Here is a 20,733-nt window from a genome sequence, read left to right on the forward strand (position 1 = left end):
CCATCAACCCACCAACATCTATATTATTACCATTTTAGTTGTGAAATGCCTCAATCTTTCTTGACTACCTTGAACTAGTCTCAAACTATCAAGCAAACCAAGCATGCAATTTTCTTAGACGAGTTGAAATTTAGCCCCCCTATTCACACACAAACACATTCTCCAACAAACATAAAACATTAATATTGAACCGTTGGGCGATCTATTCATTAGTTAATTCTAATTATTTAATACCCAATACATTAAGATGATGTGAATCAAACGTGACTATGATAATTTATAATAATAATAATAATAATAATACTCGTAATAATTATGATGATGATATGAAAGAGCTTCTCTCTCTTTACAATCCCATAAAACTAGAGCTAATTCTCTCCCTCCATCTCTCTCTAACAACTAAGTATCTCCATAATGCTGAGCATTTTGAGCTGGTTGATAAGCCTTAGGCATCATCGGTAGATAACTCCCGCTCGACATGGCCACCGGAAACCCCATCCCGGTCGGCGGCGGCCTATTAGCGGCGGCTCGCTCCAGCGACTGCACTTGCGTCTTCAAGAATTTAACATAGTGAATTGCTTCGTCCAACATGGAGGCGGTGTCCATTTTGGTGCCTCCGGGGACGAGTCTCTGAAGTATCCTAATTCTCTCGCTGATCCTCTCCCTTCGGTGACGCGCCGCCACGCTCTGCGGATCCTTGGATATCTTCACGTTCCTCCGCTTGGGCGGCTTCACCGATTCCGGGTCGATGTGGATCGGCTGCATGGCCGCTATCCGGAATATCATCTCCCTCATCGCCGCCATCGAGTTCCGCTTCTGTGACTGCGTAGGAAAAGATGCACCACCAACACCACCACCACCACAACTTGCACCCGATGATAATTCCCCATTCCTCCACCTCCCGCCGCTGGACATATAAGGTGGCACCACCGCCGCCGGCTCCTGAACCGGGGCTATGCCGCCGAATGATATGGTACATGGTAGGTTCATGAATGTTGATGAAGCAACGGTAGTTGAATTATCGATAATTTGCGGCGTGGCGCCAAGGTTGTTGTTGTGGCCGCCGCCGCTTCCACCGGGACTAAAATCTATTGGTGGCAGGTCGGAGACGTCGCTGTAGGGTACTCCGCAGAAGTCGGGGAGCTTGTCCATCTGCATCATCATCATCATCTCAATCTGATCATCGGATGACGAAGACTTTAACAGGTCAATGTCCATGGCTTCACTTTAATTTATAGTGAACGTACACCTATGAAACTAAGAGTGGGTTTTATTGGGAAAAGGAGAAGAGAAAGAGAGAGGCAGTGTTTAAAAGCTGAAAACTGGTAGACAGAGGGATGGGTAAGGTAAAGAGAAGGGTGTGAACTTGGAGTTTTATCAGAAATGTGCAGTGAAGGAAGAGAAATGCAATTAGGGTTAGGGAAGGAAAATAATAAAAAGGGAATAAAATAGTGATCTCGGGAACAGACTATCATAACACTGAGAACACTATATATAACAAGTGGTTGTATATTATAATATTATATATATATATATATTTATTTATTTATTTATTTTTCATTTTCACCCTTTTGTATTAATTATTTCAAAGTTGGTGAGATTTTTTCCTCTTTTTACAAGTTTTATTTTATTTTATTTTCTGTTCCAAAATAAATGTTTCAATTGAAAAGTGAATACTATTTTGTATAACATTATCAATTTAACCTTGTTGTATTGAACTTATAAAAAATAAATCATCACATCCATGTGGACTCAATATTAATAATTTAGTAATTCACCTACTACTAATACAATAAAAAAATACTAAAACTCTTCTTACAAAGTTAAATTCTGACATTTTTTTTTTGGACTAAGGGAGTAATTATACTCTGTATATCTTCATTTCAAGAACTACCTCAGCGTAATGATAAGATTGCTTGATTTATTGTAACTACGAACATTATAAGAGTGGCCTAATTAGCGTAACGGTAAGATTGTTCAATGTATTATAATTACGAACATTACGAGAGTGGCATAATTAACGTAACGATAACAACTACGCACATCTGAATCTCTTCACACTCGACAATCTCGCACTAACATGAACCTTCTGCGCTAGACTAGTCTTTTGTTCTTGGTTAGAGATAAAAATTTAAAATTCTTATATATGATGATTGGTGCCTAGAAGAGCATCATGGAGATGATCAGGACCATTGAAAATTTGGGCCACCACTAAGATGATGATGATTGATGAAGGAGAAGAACAAAGTTTTTTTAACCTGCAGCAAAGAGAGAATTTTTTTTGACCATCTATCTTATCTCAAGAGCTAATGCCTCAAAGTGATGTAACATTATGATCAGATGGACATGGCCCACCATTTGAATGATTCAGATCTACCAACTGTTCCAGGGAATAGCATAAGTGCTTTTGATGGTGCATGAATGAATTATATATATAAATAAATACATATAATTTTATTCAGTGGAACTGTGGAAGTCTTAACTTTGCCTTAAAATTTACTTTCTTTTAAGAACCTAAAACCCCACTCACATGACAAGAGTCAGATCTTTAACACTTACCCCTGACCCCTTTTAAATGTGAGACATATGAGTCTCAGCCGGCCGGTCGCCGGTCAAACCTCGGTGTCGGCCCCGTTGATCGGGTAATGTACACGTGGCGATAATCTAACGGGGTGGGGCCTACTGTATTATTATAGCTCACAGTTTATCCTGATGTAGTGCAGACTATACAGCCTAAACCTCCTCCTCTCACGCACTGGGAACGCTTTTCAAGGTGGATCAGGTTCTGAATTCTGATACAACTGATTCTCATGTGCTGGTATTTGCATATATTGTTAACGAACTTACCAGGGAATGAACTGGCTTACTTGCCACCTTTACAATTTACCAGTGTAAAAAGCTTTCTAACACGTACAATATATATATATAGTCACACATACACAATTCCTATATATATAGTTGATGTTAATAGATTATCTTCATCTCCTGCATCATCACAAAGATGGGTTCAACTTCACATCTAATAGCATACATAGGGTTTGGCACTAGCTCTCGTCATTGCGCGGTCTGCAGAGAGTATTTCTCTCGTTTTGAACTCTTGATCTCTAGATCAATATAGAGCAACTTGGAGCCAAAGACTCAATCTCATACAAAATTTATAGTTATGGTTTAAAAACTATATTTATAAGGGTAAATTTTTGTTTTGTTTTGTGGTTTTCGGGTTAAATTATTCAACTCTAAAATTCTGATTATGCATACTTACATAGCTCCTATCTAATTGATGTTAATAGATTCTATTCATTTCCTGAAACCTAGTTTACTAACTAATTAAAAATAGAGTTTGACACTAGCTTCACTTGATCATACAAGGTCTAGTTACAGTCATGGTTTAGAAACTACATTCCAAGGGTAAATTTATGTTTCGTTTTGTAGTTTTCGGGTTAAATGATTCAACCCTAAAGTTCGGATCGGCTCACCGGGGAACCCTCTCAGCACGTAACGGGACAATGTAATGTAGGTGTTGATGGGGACATCTATGGCGGTATTAGGACAACAAACGGGGGTGTCAATGAGACGATAGAGTTGATTTTGGTAGAAGCCAACAACGTTTCTGATCGCATCCATCAACCACCTAATATATTATTGTGTTTGTCTGGATCTGCATAGCAGAGCATCAATTTTAGCTGTGGTTAAAAAAGAGGGTTGTTTAAACCATCTAGTAGAGCCTTCCATGCACGTCAAAAATTTACATATATTGCATGCATGTATCTATACATATACATATATATACAGTAGTTGTATATGGAAAACATGTGAATATAGATAGTGTAATTGGTGCACTACAGATACAGTTTAATGAATGACAACTATAAAGATAAGGGTATGTGACCTACACATTAATGGTTTATCAGAGTTAGATTTTTTTTTTTTTTTATTCCTCGCTCTGAAAATCAAAGATAATAGAAGCCATGGATGTATGTATTATAGTTACAGCTAACAAATGGTATTCGAATGGACATTAAATGGCTTCTACTGAATGCACATACAGACATGGATAACAGGATCAGCAAAATTAATTAATCTTCTCGTTTTAATTTTTAAATTATCCGGATGAGGAGATGATTTATATAATATAACTTTCAATTATTTAATCAAGTTTTCTATATGTACAAATTATATTCGTGTGAAAATTAGTTACTAGTGGTTTTTGGAGGTTTTTGTGTATATATATATATGTGTGTGTGTGTGTTTTAAACACACTATAGTGTATTATTATATTTAAGAGTGTTATTGTATGCATATGTAGAGGGTGAGTGGCCGGTGGGAGAAATTCTCATACGTCACCAGTAAAATTAATAGAAAATTATATATATATATATATATATATATATATATATATATATAAAGATCTAGAAACCTAGTAGAATTGATAGATGAAGAAATGTTTAAATTAGATGAAATGGGTTTTGAGTCATGAACACAACCAGCTGTACTTTGCAGAAAAAAGGAGGATAGAAAGAGAAAGATGAGAGACAAAAAGAAGCATGTGTTTTTTTTTCTTTTTTTTTTTTGCTAGCTGCCTTCTTTTTTTCTCTGCAATGCCAAAATCCAAAACACTAAAAACCCTAGCTCTCTCTAGGGCATTAAAAAAAAGTAATAATAAGAAAATGTTTATAATAATGAAGAGAGACATGAATAAAGAAAGGGACATGTTCTCTGCAAGAAGAGGTTGGTTTGGATAAAAAGGATCCAGAAGAGAGAGATCTTGTTGTTGGGTGGGTTTTTTTACTTAGCATTATCACAGTTGCCACCACCTTATCTTCTCTCCCCCACTTCCACATTTATAATTCATTCTTGTGTGTGTAGATACACACACGCATATATATATATATATATATATATATTATAATTGGAATTTCTCTTCCACTTTGTTTCTTCACCGTCCCTTCCTCATCGGGAACTGCAGGGAGGGGCTCATAGAAGAAAAGAATAGTATTTTACTATTAGAAATGGTCCCAACACTCTCTCTAGACTTTCTCTCATGATTTTCATCACTTTTGCAAATGAAACAGTCAAAAGGATAGTGCAAATTGTTTGAGTTTCAACCTTTCATTTTCACAGTTTGAACAAAGGGAATGGAGTGTAAAACTAGGGTTTCGTGGAGCAGAGCAGAGCAGAGTCCAGACCCTATTGCGTGTTACTGCGTTATTATTAGGTTTCCATTGTTGGCTAGACATAGTGTGTGTTTGCGTTCACGATAGACCTGGTTTTAACTCATCAACTCTCTGGGCTTTTTCCCATTGAAAAACAATGTTGTTGGGCTCACAACTTTTCTTGGGCTGCGAGTTTGTCTTTTTCCACATATTAATGGCTAGCCCGTCGCATGTGATTCATCACGGATTTTCTACAGATGAGGCAGAGTCCTTTAAATAGGACACTTTTTTACTTTTTTTGCTACAGAAGAGGCAGAGAGTCCTTTAAATAGGACAGTTTTTTACTTTTTTTCTATCCTAAAAAAAAAAGGATAAAAAATATATATATAATTTTTTTTTTTTTAATATAAGATTATGTAGAATTGCATATTTAAAATTAACTAAAATTTATCACGAACACATGGAGATCTTACCAACACGTGTATGGTGACCCAACACATGGGGGTTCTATTCACTTGCCAGGTAAACAATAAAAAAAAAAAAAAAAAACTACTTAAGAGTCGGGTGAGCTGGGTAGCCCAGTTAGTAAAGACACTCCCCTCAATCGTGTGAGAGTCCAAGTTCGACTCACCTATCCTCCTCCTCCTCCTCCTCCCCCTTCCCCTTCCCCTTCTTGCCAGGTTAAAAAAAAAAAAAAAAACTACTTAAGAGTGAACCATACAAACATGAATCCTATTTTTTCATTCTACTCCAAGGTCATGCCCTTGGTCAAACCATATGTTTTCATATGATGATAAAGGTAATTGGTAAAACTCACCAAATGTAGACAAAATAATAACTAATAATCTGGAACTATCAAAAAGTCAAACCCATAATTAACTATGATCTTTCTTGGTCTATTTATGTAGCAAAGCAAGAATTTTATGTGCTGCTCTCTATATGTTAATATTACATCTGTATCTCACTAAAAAAAAGTTAAGCAGCTATCAATGAGAATGAGAAGAGATCTTCAAACCTAACTCTTTTACAGTGTCTTGCAGTAAGTCCTAACCCAGCATTACTAACAAAGCACAGCAGGGCCTAGCTAGTTCAGATATGCCAGCAAAAAGATGATTGCCCAGTAGGGGCTCACTAAATGTTCTGATCAGCCTCTTACAGAATTTGTTCACTTTGGGCTATCCCATAATAAAGGTGACTGGATCAACTCCACCCTTCCCATGATTTTAATGAACTAACCCTATGCGCGTGTCCGGGGGGATTAGTCTTAGCAAAAGAGTGAGGATTAGCATATTCTACCATAGAAGAAAAGAAGAACCCGAGCGGAAAACATAACGGACAATTTTTACAGCTAGATTACTTTGCAAGTGAACGTTCACTTTGGAAACCCTATAGGATCAATCACAAGATAGAGAAACTGCAGTTTCTACCATACAGTGCAATGGATAGATTCTATTTCTAATAACAAGCATCAATGTCTTACCTCCTTCAAGCAAACTCCCTAAAACAAGAAGTTATAGACCTCAATTCAAAAGAAAAAATTTGAATGTTGAAGATATGACATCAATTTCGCTCTCAAATCACGTGACCAGCAACAACTAAAGTTGCAACGTATTAGATCTTTTCTTTCTTTTTTTAACCCAATGTATTTGGATTCATGATGACTCAATACTATGATCAAAACCATCCAACACAGAATATGTTCTTACACCATCCAATGAAAACACTTGAAACTCAGATATAAATAAATAAATAAGAGAGAAAAAATAGCAACAAAACGTTTCCAAAATAATAATGAAGATGAAGAATTAAACAAAAAGATATAAAGTCACATCAGTTAAATTACTGTAATGATTAGTTATACCTACAAAACTTGAAAGCTCTTTGAACAGAGAGAACAGTTTCCATTGGAGCCTCCGCTTAGTTCCCATCCAAAAGCTTACCTACACAAAACTGATGTAAATTTTCATACAATTTCTTCCATTGTTGGATCATTCGCATATATCTTCTGGAATCAAGTTTCAGTCTTTCCATCTCCATTCCAGACGCAGCAGCAGAACCTTGTTGCTGAATATAAGACCAAAAAACTAAGGTAGGTTAGACAGATTTCAGGTGCAGAAAGGGCTCCACTATTCTTTTCAATAAAAGAAAAGGGTATCATATCATGACTTTTAAAAATAAACTGAACTATTTCCTTACTTTTCCAGAATTTAAAAGTGACTAAAAATGAATCATACATATAAAAATGTAAGCTATTCACAAACTGTAGTAATAATTCATGATAGGCTAGTATCAAGGTGGACCTTAATTATTCAGAAAAAGGAAAAAAAAAAATGGTTTACATTATTGGACAACTAGTCAGCTGATACTAGTTATCGAAAAATTAAATAACTAGTGAGCTGATATTGGATTTGGACAGATGATGAATCAAGATAAAAACAAGAATCAGCCAGAAATATTCTGATAGAATTGAAAAATTACATCAATAATTTTGGATAAATCAGTCTGCAACCAAATGTGTCAGCTTTATTCAACTTCTTAGTTTTGTGGCGTCCTGTTATTGGCCGGGACCACATGGTCCCAGACCATGTAATACTTTCTCATCAATGACAATGAGGAGATCTTCAAACCTAACTCTTTTAGACTGTGTTACAGAAGTCCCGACCCAGCTTAACTAAAAAAGCACAGCAGGGCCTAGCTAGTTCAGATAGGCCAGCATCCAGCGAAAAGATGATTGCCCAGTGGAGGCTCATTAAATATTCCGAGCGCATCTTCCTGAGCAACCTCTTACATAATTTGTTCACTTTGGGCTATCTGAATTCATAAGATCGTCACTACAAAATTAAGAAACTGAGCTGTTCAAGTATGGCCCTAAACAGCATCACTTCATTTCTTACTGCTAAACGTTAATGGATAAACTCCACCCTTCACATTATTCTAGTGAACTTACTCTGTGCACTGTCCAAAGGATTAGAGTCAACAAGAGAGTGAGGATTCTACCAGAAAAGAAAAGAAAAAGAACCCAACACGAAAACATATTGAAATTTTTTTAAAGCTAGATTACTTTGAAAGTGAACATTCACTTTGGTAAGCCTTTAGGGTCAGCAATCACAAGCTAAAGAACCGCAGTTTCTACCATACAGTGTGCAATGGAGATTCAGTGTCTAATAACAAAACATCAAAAACAAAACCAATCAAAGCATCTTTTGACCAAGAAAACAGTATATTAATATCAAAGATTAATTGCAATTGCTAACATTTTGTAACATATTATGAGGATATTAGTTAAACAAACTACAGCATTTCTTGAACCATGATTCAGGATAGAAATTTCCTTAACCTACTCAACCTAAAATCCCCTACCCCCACAACCCCAACTCTACATACATGCACATCAACAGAAACAAAAAAACTAAGCGAACTCAAAGCTCCTACTTCGTAAAGATACATTCCATTTTCTTGAATGTAGCATCAATGTAAATTAGCGAATAGTACGAATACATTTGGAAAAAGGATGATTGGTTTAAGTTTGCATATAGGAGGCAAAGAGGCTGACCAAAACTATCATGGGACAAAGTAAATGGAACCGAGTTCAATAAATTAGGTATTAGAAGAAATGACTTGTATAAAAAAAGAAGAGAAAAGGAGAATTCACATGGCTAACAGAACAGAAAAAGAGAATTCACCCAACCAAACCCATTCATATGGGATAAAAGCAAGTATTGTTTTGATGATGGCAACGACAACAACATTTGGAAGAAAACCTATGATACCAGAAACAATTGAAATGTACATGGAAAAACCAAGCTGACTGCCTTCTTAAGGAAGTGAAGTACGTCAACTGATTTGCAGAGGTCAATACAGCATGGAAATATGGTTATCCGCAACCTCAAACGACTGCAGCAATTAGTGCAGTCACTACAGGCTGGAAGATGCTACATGAGATTGGGAAGGGAGAAGGAAAAGGAGTAATTAACAGAAAAGACTCAACAGTTGCGTTTGTCCGATTAGAAACTCAACAATTGAGAATATGCACACTCACCTCCAAAAAAGATGATTTAGTCATAGTCAGACATAATTAAACGGTAACTTAACAAAGGATATTAATGCTTGCAACCAGGCAATGCACCTTTTACAAAGCTTACCAGCACAGAAACTACTAATGCAGATAGGAAAACATTTTGCCTTCCTGTGCCCTACCTGTATCTTAGAAACTATCCAGTAATCTTTAGACCTGCAGTCTTGTAGGCTGAACTATTGGCACACAGATCAATTCTGTGGCCACATAGATTGGGTTTGTTTCAATGGCTCTAAGCTTCCAGCCCAGATGTATTTATCCTAATGCAACTCTTGGTTGAGTCTTAAAAAAATCAAACCACCAACCCTGATTGCTGATTCCACTGCCACTTTGCCTCTCACTTCCCTCTCTAAGCAATTTGGTTTTCCCAGGCTGGGCCCTATGCTACCCGACCATAGTAGGTGTCTACATCCTTCCATCACAGCATACACCCTAAAACAAGTTGTTATAGACTCAATTCAAAAGAGACAATTTGAAGGTAGGAGATATGATATCAACTTTGCTCTCAATCATGAGACCAACACCACCTAAAGTTACAATGTATTAGATCCATTCACTGGCGTATAAAAAGGAGATTCCTCCATGTCAGTTGCTTTGGTCTTAAAAAAGTAGAAGTGTTAATGTCGTTTGCAAAGACTGTAATTTAAAGCTCCTAAATTAGATTTAAAATTTAAACGTTACATTCAACCTTCTTTTTTCTCACTTCTATCACCCTTTTTCTTTCTCCTCACTCTTCCAAGAATCTGTTGAGCATTGAGTTTGACAGTCAAAAATCCTAGAAGATTTGCTCACCAGAACACTGCTGTTTGGAACCGCAACAGATCTGGCAGAGCATCACTGGAGCAAAATCCTTCAAAATCATAGAAGATCATTGTCCGATCACCATCATGGGGCCGTCTCTCTTTCTTTCTCTATGAAATCCAATAGTCTCTCAAGCATGCAAAGATTGATAAATCCTCCACTTATCCATCTTCTTCTGTATTTCTCCCCATTCTTTTCATGATTTTCATTCCTCGGAAACAGGCAATAATTTGTTCATTCTTACATTCCTTCATGAAATTTTATTGGCTCGACCATCATTATATGCACTATAGACATGTTTTTTTTTTTTTTTTCTCTTTTTCATCGTTGGTCTCTTTGTTCGCTCCATTGTCTTCTTCGTCTGCGATTCCTCTCATTCCGATTTCTTCTTATATCAAAGTTGCTCTGTGATTCTTGATTTTGGAATTCTTCTTGTTGTTTCGGAGCTGCCGGAGTAGAGAAATCAGATTCCATTTTCTCAGGTCAATTTCTTGAAATTTTGTGAGTTTACATACAGATAAACATAGACACAATGCAGAGAGGGCGTGTTTGGTTGGGGTTTAATGGACACTGGTTTTTTAGCTTCCATAAGGGCTATATGGTCTTTAAATAAAAATGGCTGTCACGTGACTTGTTAACGTTCAAATTCAACTGGCGGATCGCCGGACTAGGTTAATTGCAACCAAAGTGATTAGTTTAGGGGATTTTATGCAACTTTTGTAGTTCAGGGGGGTTATTTGCTAATTGGGACATAGTTGAGGGGGGTTTTTTGCACTTTACCCAACAAACTAATCCTCCAAAAAAAAAAAAAAATTATATTAAATAGCAGCAAAAAGTTTCAGAAATAAGGATGATGATGAATAAATAAACAAAAAGATATAAATTCATGCATCTCTGCGAATTACTGTAATAATTAGTTATACCTATAAAACTTGAAAGTTGTTTAGGAAGAAAGAACAGCTCTATCTCAGGAGGAGTTTCCATTGGAGCCTCCTGCTTGGTTCCCATCCAAAAGTTCATTTACACAAAACTGGTGTAAATTTTCATACATTTTCTTCCATTGCTGGATCATTTGCATATATCGTCTGCAATCAAGTTTTAGCGTCTCCATCTCCATTCCGGTAGCAGCAGCAGAACCTTGTTGCTGAACACAAGACAAAATACAAAGGTTTGACAGATTTCAAGCGCAGATAGGGCTCCACTGTTCTTTTCAACTAAAAGAAAAGGATATCAGATCATGACTTTTAAAAATATTGGACTATAACCCATACTTGTTCAGAGTTTAAGAGAGAAAAAATAAAAATAAAAAATCCTACATCCTTGTACCAAATCAAAGATCACTTCCACACACAATATATTTGATACGTAATATCACTTCCACAAATACAGATAAAAATGTAAGCTATTCACAATACTGTAGTAATAATTCCTAAACATAGCTTAGTATCATGGTTTACATTATTGGACAACTAGTCAGCTGACGTTGGATTTGGACAGACGATGAATCAGATAAAAACAAGAATCAGTGACAAATGTTCTGATAGAGTTGAAAAATTACATCAATAATTTTGGATAAATCAGTCAATTCTAACTTCTTCTTTTACAAATTGGCTCAAAAAATCTGCTAAATCATGAGAAATTTGCTCAAAAGTTATAATTTTGGTAAAAATAATAGGAAAAAAAAAGACCATGCCGAAATTGCAAATAGATTTAACAATCTAGAAAAAAAAAAAACAAAAAAACCAGATTGACGCAATCAAAAGGTATGAATTACTTTGAAAATTGAACAACATGATTAGAAGTTCTCCACAAAGAGGGACACAATAGAACTCATTCATTGTCTTTTCATGAAGATTAAATAGAACGTAGTTTAAATATCAGAAAATATGTACATAGGAATCAACTCATAAAAGGCATTAAAGGACCTAACTGACATGCTAGTTATAAAAATAAAAATAAATAAAAAATCCAAATTGACATGCCACTACTGTACCCAACAAATCCAATGTCAAGAGATGTCCCATAAAATTTCAACAATCTCTCAGAGAAGTCAAAATGTCCATTTACATATGGACATTTCAATCAAAATTGTCTATACCTTTGATAAAAACAAGTCTACTAACATTTAAATTAACTGCAGCCGTGATTGATGATTTTTACACAGTGACCACAATGAGATTTTTTTTTTTTTTTTTTTTTTTTTTTTTTCATAATTACCACAATGAGATTTGACTTTAACTTTATATTCTATTTCCACATTAAAACAAGATTGATCCACCAATTATTAAATACATGTTGGCTATGCCCGAACTTGAAAAAATATATTAAATTCTAGACATGTCTCAGACAGTCTTGCAGAGTCTGTAGACATCACAAGGTGTCATGTTTAACTTCTAACATAGACTCAACTCCAACCCAGCAGCATCCAAGTGATGAAAAGGAGTTGTGTTTGGTTGATGGCCATTGTAAAACCTCTAAATGAAAACATATAAACATATGGTTGAAAAAGGGCGAATTGCAAAAAACCCTCCTTGACTTTCACCCGTTTGCAAAAAACCCCCTTTATGAATATCTTTAGCAATTAACCCCCCTCAACTATCATGAGGGGGTCATTTTAACTAACCTCTGTTAAAGTGATTGTGTGAGGAAAATTTTTGAACAAAATTACCCTTAACATGAAACATCCGTTTAAGTGATTGTGTGATAAAATTTTCGGACGAAATTACTCTTAAAATCAAAACATTACAGTAGTATTACTAAAGTACCCACCACTCACTTTTTTTTTTTTTTAATTGCATAAAATACTAAAACGAGGCCTCTGATTTTGAAACGAGGCCTTTGATTTTTTCTTTTGAAATGTTCATGCATTTGGAATATATATAGTAATATGGTAGTTATTTATCAAATGTCAACTTAAATTGATTTTGGTGAAAGAAAAAAAAAACTTGTACCATGATTTTTTTATAAAATAAGATAAAGAAAAAGATATATACGAAAGATCCAAAAATATCATTATCATGATTTTTTATAAAATTTAACAGTAGAAATTTATCAAAATATGTGGCAAAATCATTTCATAATTAGGAGGAAGTGGCTTTTTTCATTTATATATATGTGTGTGTGTAGCATATCACAATTTAATAGAAAAGTATTGGGATTAAGATTTATGATGTTGAAATAAATCAAATTTTATGTCATAATAAACGCTTTTTCTATAGAATAAATAAATAATTAAAGATAGTCCAAACAAATATTTGTTATTTAAGTGAAATATCTTTTGACTATAAAAAAATAAAAAAAATAAAAAACAAGTGTGAAATATGTTTTTGTGGGGTGGGGGAGGGGGCTTTTGTTTTGATATTATGGTGGACGCCACTGGATTTTTTTTGGGTATGCTATATCTATAATTTTTTAGAATCTTATAAATTTCTATTTTTAAATTTAAAAAAAAATCATGGTACTGATATTTTTGGATCTCTCGTATATATATGTCTCTTTCTTTATCTTATTTTATAAAAAATATTTTTTTTTTTTTAAGTTGACATTTGATAAATAACTACCAAATGCATGAATATTTCGAAAGAAAAAATCAAAGGCCTCGTTTCATAATAAGAGGCTTCGTTTCAATATTTTATGCAGTTAAAAAAATAAAAATAAAGTGAGTGGTGGGTACTTTAGTAATACTAATGTATTGTTTTGATTTTAAGGGTAATTTCGTCCGAATATTTTATCACACAATCACTCTAACAAAGGTTAGTTAAAATGACCCCCTCATGATAGTTGAGGGGGATTAATTGCTAAAGATATTCGCAAACGGGTGAAAGTCAAGGGGGGGTTTTTTGCAATTCACCCGTTGAAAAAATTACAAACTAGTTTAACATAAGATTCATGTAACTGAGAGCGACAAAATGTCTTGGCTGATACCAACTGACCCAAGTTATTGAATCCAAATCACAAAAAATCTATTGTCATATATAATTGAATAATTATTATATTTAGTGATCATGTTCAAGTAAATAGTTTGACGTTAACTTCTATGGTTACGAATATAATAATTTGAACGTAGTGGAGGAACCAGCTTTTATACAACAACAATCACACTGAATAAGGCATCCAAGGTTACATGCAACTTAATTGATTTCTTAAAGGGCTAAAAGTACAAATATTTCCATGTCAATTGCATTTAGAAAATTAAATGAATAAACAATCAAAAGGACCAGTTAATAACAAAGACAATGCACGTAAAGATTCTATTTCGTTATATAATATAAACACACATATAATGCTCTGTCCAGAACAAACATATAACAGTGGTGGCAAAACAAGGATAGAATCAACCATAATGAAGTGGATTAAGAATAATAATCAGTTGAATATGAACCTGAAGTTCTTCAATTTGATGGTTCATAGAGTCAATAGTGATATATGAAGCATCCAGAAAATTGTTAGAAGTAGCGCGCGGAGCAAGATAAGCCTTAGTATCTATATTCTCCTCTGTCGAATTTGCATATTTCTCCAGTGGAGGGGGTAATGACGATCCGAGCCTTCTTACTGAGGAAGCTTTAGAGTTCATTAGTATCTGGCGATGTCTAACAACAAGAATATTGTTGACGGGACCTGCACATTATGCAATGAACTACTTTGTTACATAGTAAACTAATATCAAATGCAAGAGGGGGTAAAAAAAAAAAAAAAAAAAAAAAAAAAAAAAAAAAAAAAAAAAAAAACCATTAAAAATAGAACTGTGGAATGTGCAATCAGTAACAAGATACAATTATTGTCATACTATTAAGTGATTTACAAGTACTCAAAGAGTTTTACATACTACTCAGTCAAATTTTCTAATAGAGAAACATTGATCACTACATTACTAGGAAAAAAGAAACAAACTTGCAAACACAGCAACAAAATTTTGAATTTCTGAATAAACCAACGAAAGTAAATCATAAAATATTGATATATTAGATGTAATTTATTGCATGAAAAATCCTTATCAATAAATTAAGGGGGGAAAAAAAAAGATGATAAGTCAATTATTATTTTACTAATTATTAAGAAAGATTTATAAGTAGTGCATTAGTTTTACATATCATACGATCCACTGCTCTGAATAACCTTAATATATCATTCTTACTTTATCATGTTAGGCCAAGATTTATTTGCTTAATTTGTATTATATGATAAACATCATTATTTTAAGGGCAAATTACACTCATACCCCCTGAGGTTAGGTCATTTTTCAGCTAAATGAATATTTTGGTTTTAATTTCACTTACATCCCAATTTACTTTTTGGCCTCTGATACATGCGAATTGACCATTTTACCCTCAATTTTTAATACAAAATATCTGTAATCTTAAATGACAAAAAAGGCCCCTATATCTATATATATATATATATATTCAAGCACTGTTGGCCGCTTTCCTTTGCTCCTCCAGTCCTCCAAACATCATATAGGTTTGGCAATGATGGGTTCATAATTTATCGGTTGCGAATTGGTTTGTTTGGTGATCGGGGTCTTGCGATTGGGTTTCCCAACCCAATCGCGATCCATAGTCAGAGAGATTACGTTTTGGTTTGATCGAGCAACATCACCACCATGTAAGCACGACTTTTGCCTCCGCCGCTGCCGATGACCACTGTGCAAGGGTGGCCAAAAATTTGAAGGAAACCGGAATGGAATCTTTGATGACATCTAGACCACCATGTCCCCAACGGTGACAACAATGCCAGCACCAGCAGCTGCAACCACCCCACCCTAACACCTCCATCACCACCACCCCACCCAAAACCAAACTGCGAACCAGTGGCTACAACCACCCCCACCCAACACCTCCATCACCACCACCCCACCCAAAACCAAACTGCGAACCAGCGGCTACAACCGCCCCCACCCAACACCTTCATCACCACCACCCACCTAAAACCAAACCAAAAAAAAAAACCCAAAATCCCATCCCGTCACAATAACTAAACCCAAGTTAGAGAAATTCATAAACAATCGCACTGATGACAACAACTGGGTTATGGTGCTTGCACTACATCGTCGAAAGATCATGCCAAGAGTTGTCCTCAAGTCTGTAATCGCAAAGGGTGGCATGCGACGGTGAAGCGGTCGATCCCTCGCTGTCAATCACCGACCAGACAATGAAATCATACTTTTCCGGCAGCAGATCTGGTTCGATCCTTGTTCCGATTCTCATTCCACCGCTCTCAATCACCGACCGAATAATGAAATCATGCCACTACAGGTTCGATCCTCATTCCGATTCGGCCGAGTTTGGTGAAGATCTTGATGAAAGGGGTTACCAGATGGTCTCTGCAATTCTGATCCGGCGAAGACGAGGCAATTCTGCAATTCTGATCCGAAATTGCTTTGCCGTGGCGGCGATGAATTCTCTGGCAAAGACGAGGCGATGGTTGAGAAGCCCGCCGCGTTGTCACAGGAAGGTTGCCTTGAGACCAGAGATGTTGATGGCGATGACCACAAGGGAGCCAATAGTGGTGATGATTGTTCACCAGAGCGACAACGGTGTGAGGGTGATGGAGCGATGACAGTGGTGTATCATGTATGGGTTGGGGCATCAAGCATGGAGAAGGATATGGGTCTGCAGGTTAGAAAGAGAAAGGATATGGGTCTGCAGGCCGAGTCCATGTTGGAGGAGAGAGAAGATGGTTATGTGTAAAGTATTTTGCTGATGATGGTGCAGGTTGGGGATAGTTTGGTCACAAAAATAGTCAACACGAGGTCAGAGGGTAGTATAGTCATTTAACACCTCAAAAGAACTCTGGCCCGAACAAAAATTGACATTTGGGGTGTAAGTGAAATGCTAAACCACTAATTCAAATGTAAGTGAAATTTAAAACGAAAATGTTAATCTAGCTTGAAATATGAAATAACCTCATGGGGTGTGAGTGTAATTTGCCCTTATTTTAATCACAGTAGTTAATAACATAATATATTCTTCACAAAATCACATTCTTGTGATTAACATATCATTTAAATCATCTACATAGCTTTGCTTTAAGTTGTAGGTGTCAGACAACATGAATAGATATTTCTGGACAATAATCAAGTATCATTACTCTAGCTAAATTATTTACACCTTGCATCAGTGCTAGTTCATTTACAATGTTTTGCTTCAAATATATCCACTGCTAGAAATTTATATAACAGCATTCGTTTAGAAAATTTTCAACATTCGCTGCACCTAATAGGGAGGGGCACTGAACATTTTCCTCTCTAATTATATTAAAACTCTTATTTCGTGTATATATATATATATATATATATATATATATATATATATATATATATATATTCAAATTTAAAGAACAGTTTTGTAAGAAATATTGATGTCTTCCTTTTTCTGGGTGATAGGCTCTTGTTGGTGATGAATTTGTTGGATAAGTTTGGCTCTCTGTAATTTTTATTTGACTCTGTTGCTGCCTCAGTCACTTTATTCATAGTTTTAAGTTTGGTTTTCGTGGACCATTTGTCCTTATTTGTATTATAAAGGGACTGTTGATCATGTTGTACATTGCTCTCTTGTTATGGTATGCATGCCCTTTTATTGTAATTATGCTTCTTTTTAACAAAATCTAACTTACCAAAAAATATACATAAATATATACACACTTTTGTAAGCACTTGTTTGATCTTGAAATGGATGGAGATATGCCCCTTTATTGTAATTATGTTTCTTTTTAACGGAATCAAACTTACCAAAAAAATATACAATAATACATACACACTTCTGCAAACACTTGTCAAACCAAAAAAAGCTAGCACTTCTTCAATTTCCCAATCCTAGACACTCCTCTTAAAGTGGACATCCTGTCTTAGCTCACTATAAGCAAGATGATAACAATCCGCCATCAAGAGTTGCTTGTCTGCCACAATCGCGAAACTATGCATGCAAGATGCTGATTCCCACCCAAGACATCCGTCAAAAATCAAATGCATCTCGCTTCTCACCTAGAACCACATATGCTTAGATAACTCACCCCAATCCTTCTGAATATTTTTCCAGAGAAGCTTCTGTCCCTTCACACATGGCCTGCTCTAATGGCTTCAATTAATTGTTTTCTTTGCTTTGGCTGACCCTTTGCTCTGGATGTTGTTTAGGACTTTTGCTACAATAACACTGATGTTTCCCAAATCGTTTTCTTAAGAATCTTCCTTCTAGTTTATTGTTCCACTTTCCTTTGATGGACACGTGTTTTGGCCAAACGCTAGATGTTGGAGGGTAGATACCTTGGCACCATACCCAGCCAATAGAAGCTATTTGTAAGGAGGAGTTCAAGGGCCAGTCAACCACTCAACCCTCAACTATTTGTCGACCGTTTTATCCTGAATCTTGTTATAGTCCTCAAACTGTGTGAAGCTCTTTGTTAGATAAGTCATATGGTTGCTATTAAAGGTGTCTTGTCTGGTTAGGGCAACTTCGTTTTTTAAATTATGTTTCCTTGTATATAAGATGCCCCCTTAATCGTTGAACATAAATCTCATCTAACTCTAACTTATCAAGAGTTTTGATTCTAAAGACCATGGGTTCAATTTTGTGTACTTGCATTTTGTTCATCCATGATGTCAGTCTATTAGTTTGGTCTGTCTATTTGTCTGTCTCTCTTGGTCCGAGAGGGGGTTGCACATGAGGAAGATTTTGAAAACTTGATAGATATTGTTTGATTCATTCCCTAATAAGCTTAAGTATGTCTATTGTGGATGGGTAATAAGTGAATTATTTGTTATTCATTGTCCAGTGGTGATAGAGTGGGTGAAATCTTCTTTTGGCCCTTTTAGGTGTTCATTGGTCATGCCTAGCTCAACCAATGACAATTCAAGGAGTTGGAAAGAAAGTAAGATGAGAGATAAGGCGAGTCTCCTGAGAATATTATGTAGAATTTGACTTTTAACAGACGACATCATTTGTACATGAGTGTGACCCCTCTGAAGCCTTTTAATGAAATTTTATCTAACAAAAGGGAAAAGAAAATAATGCAGTGAATCTAATTGAAAATAATGCAGCGAATCTAACAGAATTCAGGTAAGCAAGTGACAATTTTTTTTATGATTCAGATAATACCTTTTGCATGTTTGAAAATGCGAATAATGCTGTGGGTTTTAGTGTCCCAAACTCGAACCATTCCGTCCACCGATCCCGAAACCAATGAGATTCCATCCGCACCAAATGCTAAGCAAGTGACAGACTTACTGTTCCAAAAATTCAAACTGTAAATCTTTGAGGAAAAATAATGAATAAAAATCAATTTGAAGAAAAGTTGTGTAGTATATCAGCCACAAACTAGATAAGGAATACACAATCTTATCTTGAAATTTAAAGAAATGAGTATATAATCAAATTACAGGAAAAGTTCACAAACCCATGATCAGACAATGAACCAATGATATGCATCCCATAATTGTTCTTGGGAGTGCCTTGAGCATTAAGTGCCGCAATGTATATTTTTCCATCTCTACCTCCAGCATAAAAGACATGCTCACCAGGGTCCAATGCAACTGCGTCAATTATTGATGGGAATACAATACTTCTCAATAGTTCCCCTCTACATAAGCTAAAAACCTAGAACAATATAATTCAAAATTAAGGGGGAAAAAATTAGTAGATCAGAATTTCGAGCTTCACAGTTTTCAATTTACTTTTAAAAATTAGTAGAGAGAATGCCAGACCTTACAAGTCCGATCCTCAGAAGCAGACACTATGATGGCATTAGATCCTCCATAACCGGTAACGATGTCAGTCACCCGCAAAGTGTGCTCAGTGAAGCTATACTCATAGAGGTGTCTTGCTTCCTCCCTCCCCGCATCATCAAATATCCTAATTGACATGCAACTTTCTCAATAACGAATTCCATCAAACAAAATATTATGAAATAGACACACAAGAAGATGAGCCAGTACATGATAAGCGACCAGACTCTAACGCATCCATCCTCTGCCCCAGAAACCAATAGCGATTGGTCGTCACAGTACACTAAGCAAGTAACAGCCCTATAATGAGCATGCCACTTCTTAAGCAACCTGCCGGTCGCAACCTATATCATATAAAATATACAAATCAATACAGAAAACCCAAAACATGGGTTAAACTGAATCACAATTCTATCAATGGTATATAATATCATTATTGTAACAAAAACAGATAACAGTAGGAAAATATATTCACCTCCCACAAGTATATATAGCCAGATAAACCTCCTCCAATAATGTAAGTCCCATCACTATTAGAAACAAGTGGATTAATCGGTTCTGCCGGGAAGCACTTAACTTCTACATGAGGCTGCACAGCAAAAGCTAGGTCTAAGAAGCCATTTATCAAACACCTTAGGTTCAAAAAATACACACTCATACACGCCACACATTTAATTATACACACACAAACATATATATATATAGATTGGTTTAGAAAAATAGAAAGAGAGAGAGAGAGAGAGTGACCTTGTTCCAGGACCAGTAGAGGACGGAGCCGGAGGAGGAGGACGAGTCACGGAGTTGAGAGGAGGCCAGAAAGCGGTCGCCGACGGAGACGAGGCCGTGAGGAGGGGAGGCACAAGAGCGGTAACGGAGGTGCTCGGCGCCGGAATTAAGGTCCCAGCAACCAATGCCGGCGTCGGTGGACGACGAAGCGATCACCAGCTCCGTTTCCATTGATTTGCGTTTTAGTACAGAGGAATTTAGTT

At 35.9% G+C, this 20,733-nt stretch overlaps 2 protein-coding genes across 2 annotated transcripts; both read right to left on the reverse strand.

The window, feature by feature from the left end:
- Window positions 1–399: 399 nt before the first annotated feature.
- Window positions 400–1,218, reverse strand: LOC132277553 (transcription factor HEC1-like). The gene has a single exon (XM_059779404.1). It carries the CDS (start codon window positions 1,216–1,218, stop codon window positions 400–402), a length of 819 nt encoding a protein of 272 aa, XP_059635387.1.
- Window positions 1,219–6,930: 5,712 nt separating this feature from the next.
- LOC132278613 (protein ROOT INITIATION DEFECTIVE 3) lies at window positions 6,931–20,733 on the reverse strand. Its single transcript, XM_059780445.1, has 9 exons — window positions 20,492–20,733; window positions 20,220–20,333; window positions 19,955–20,088; window positions 19,724–19,871; window positions 19,417–19,616; window positions 19,119–19,246; window positions 14,411–14,646; window positions 10,953–11,173; window positions 6,931–7,217 (listed from the first exon to the last, which is right to left on the reverse strand). The coding sequence occupies exons 1-8, from the start codon at window positions 20,699–20,701 to the stop codon at window positions 10,997–10,999; spliced, it is 1,347 nt and encodes a 448-aa protein (XP_059636428.1). The 5' UTR covers window positions 20,702–20,733; the 3' UTR covers window positions 6,931–7,217; window positions 10,953–10,996.

The sequence above is a fragment of the Cornus florida genome, unplaced genomic scaffold, assembly GCF_030987335.1.
Source record: "Cornus florida cultivar Cherokee Brave unplaced genomic scaffold, ASM3098733v1 CherokeeBrave_3.0.0_Hap2_Chr10, whole genome shotgun sequence".
NCBI lineage: Eukaryota > Viridiplantae > Streptophyta > Magnoliopsida > Cornales > Cornaceae > Cornus > Cornus florida.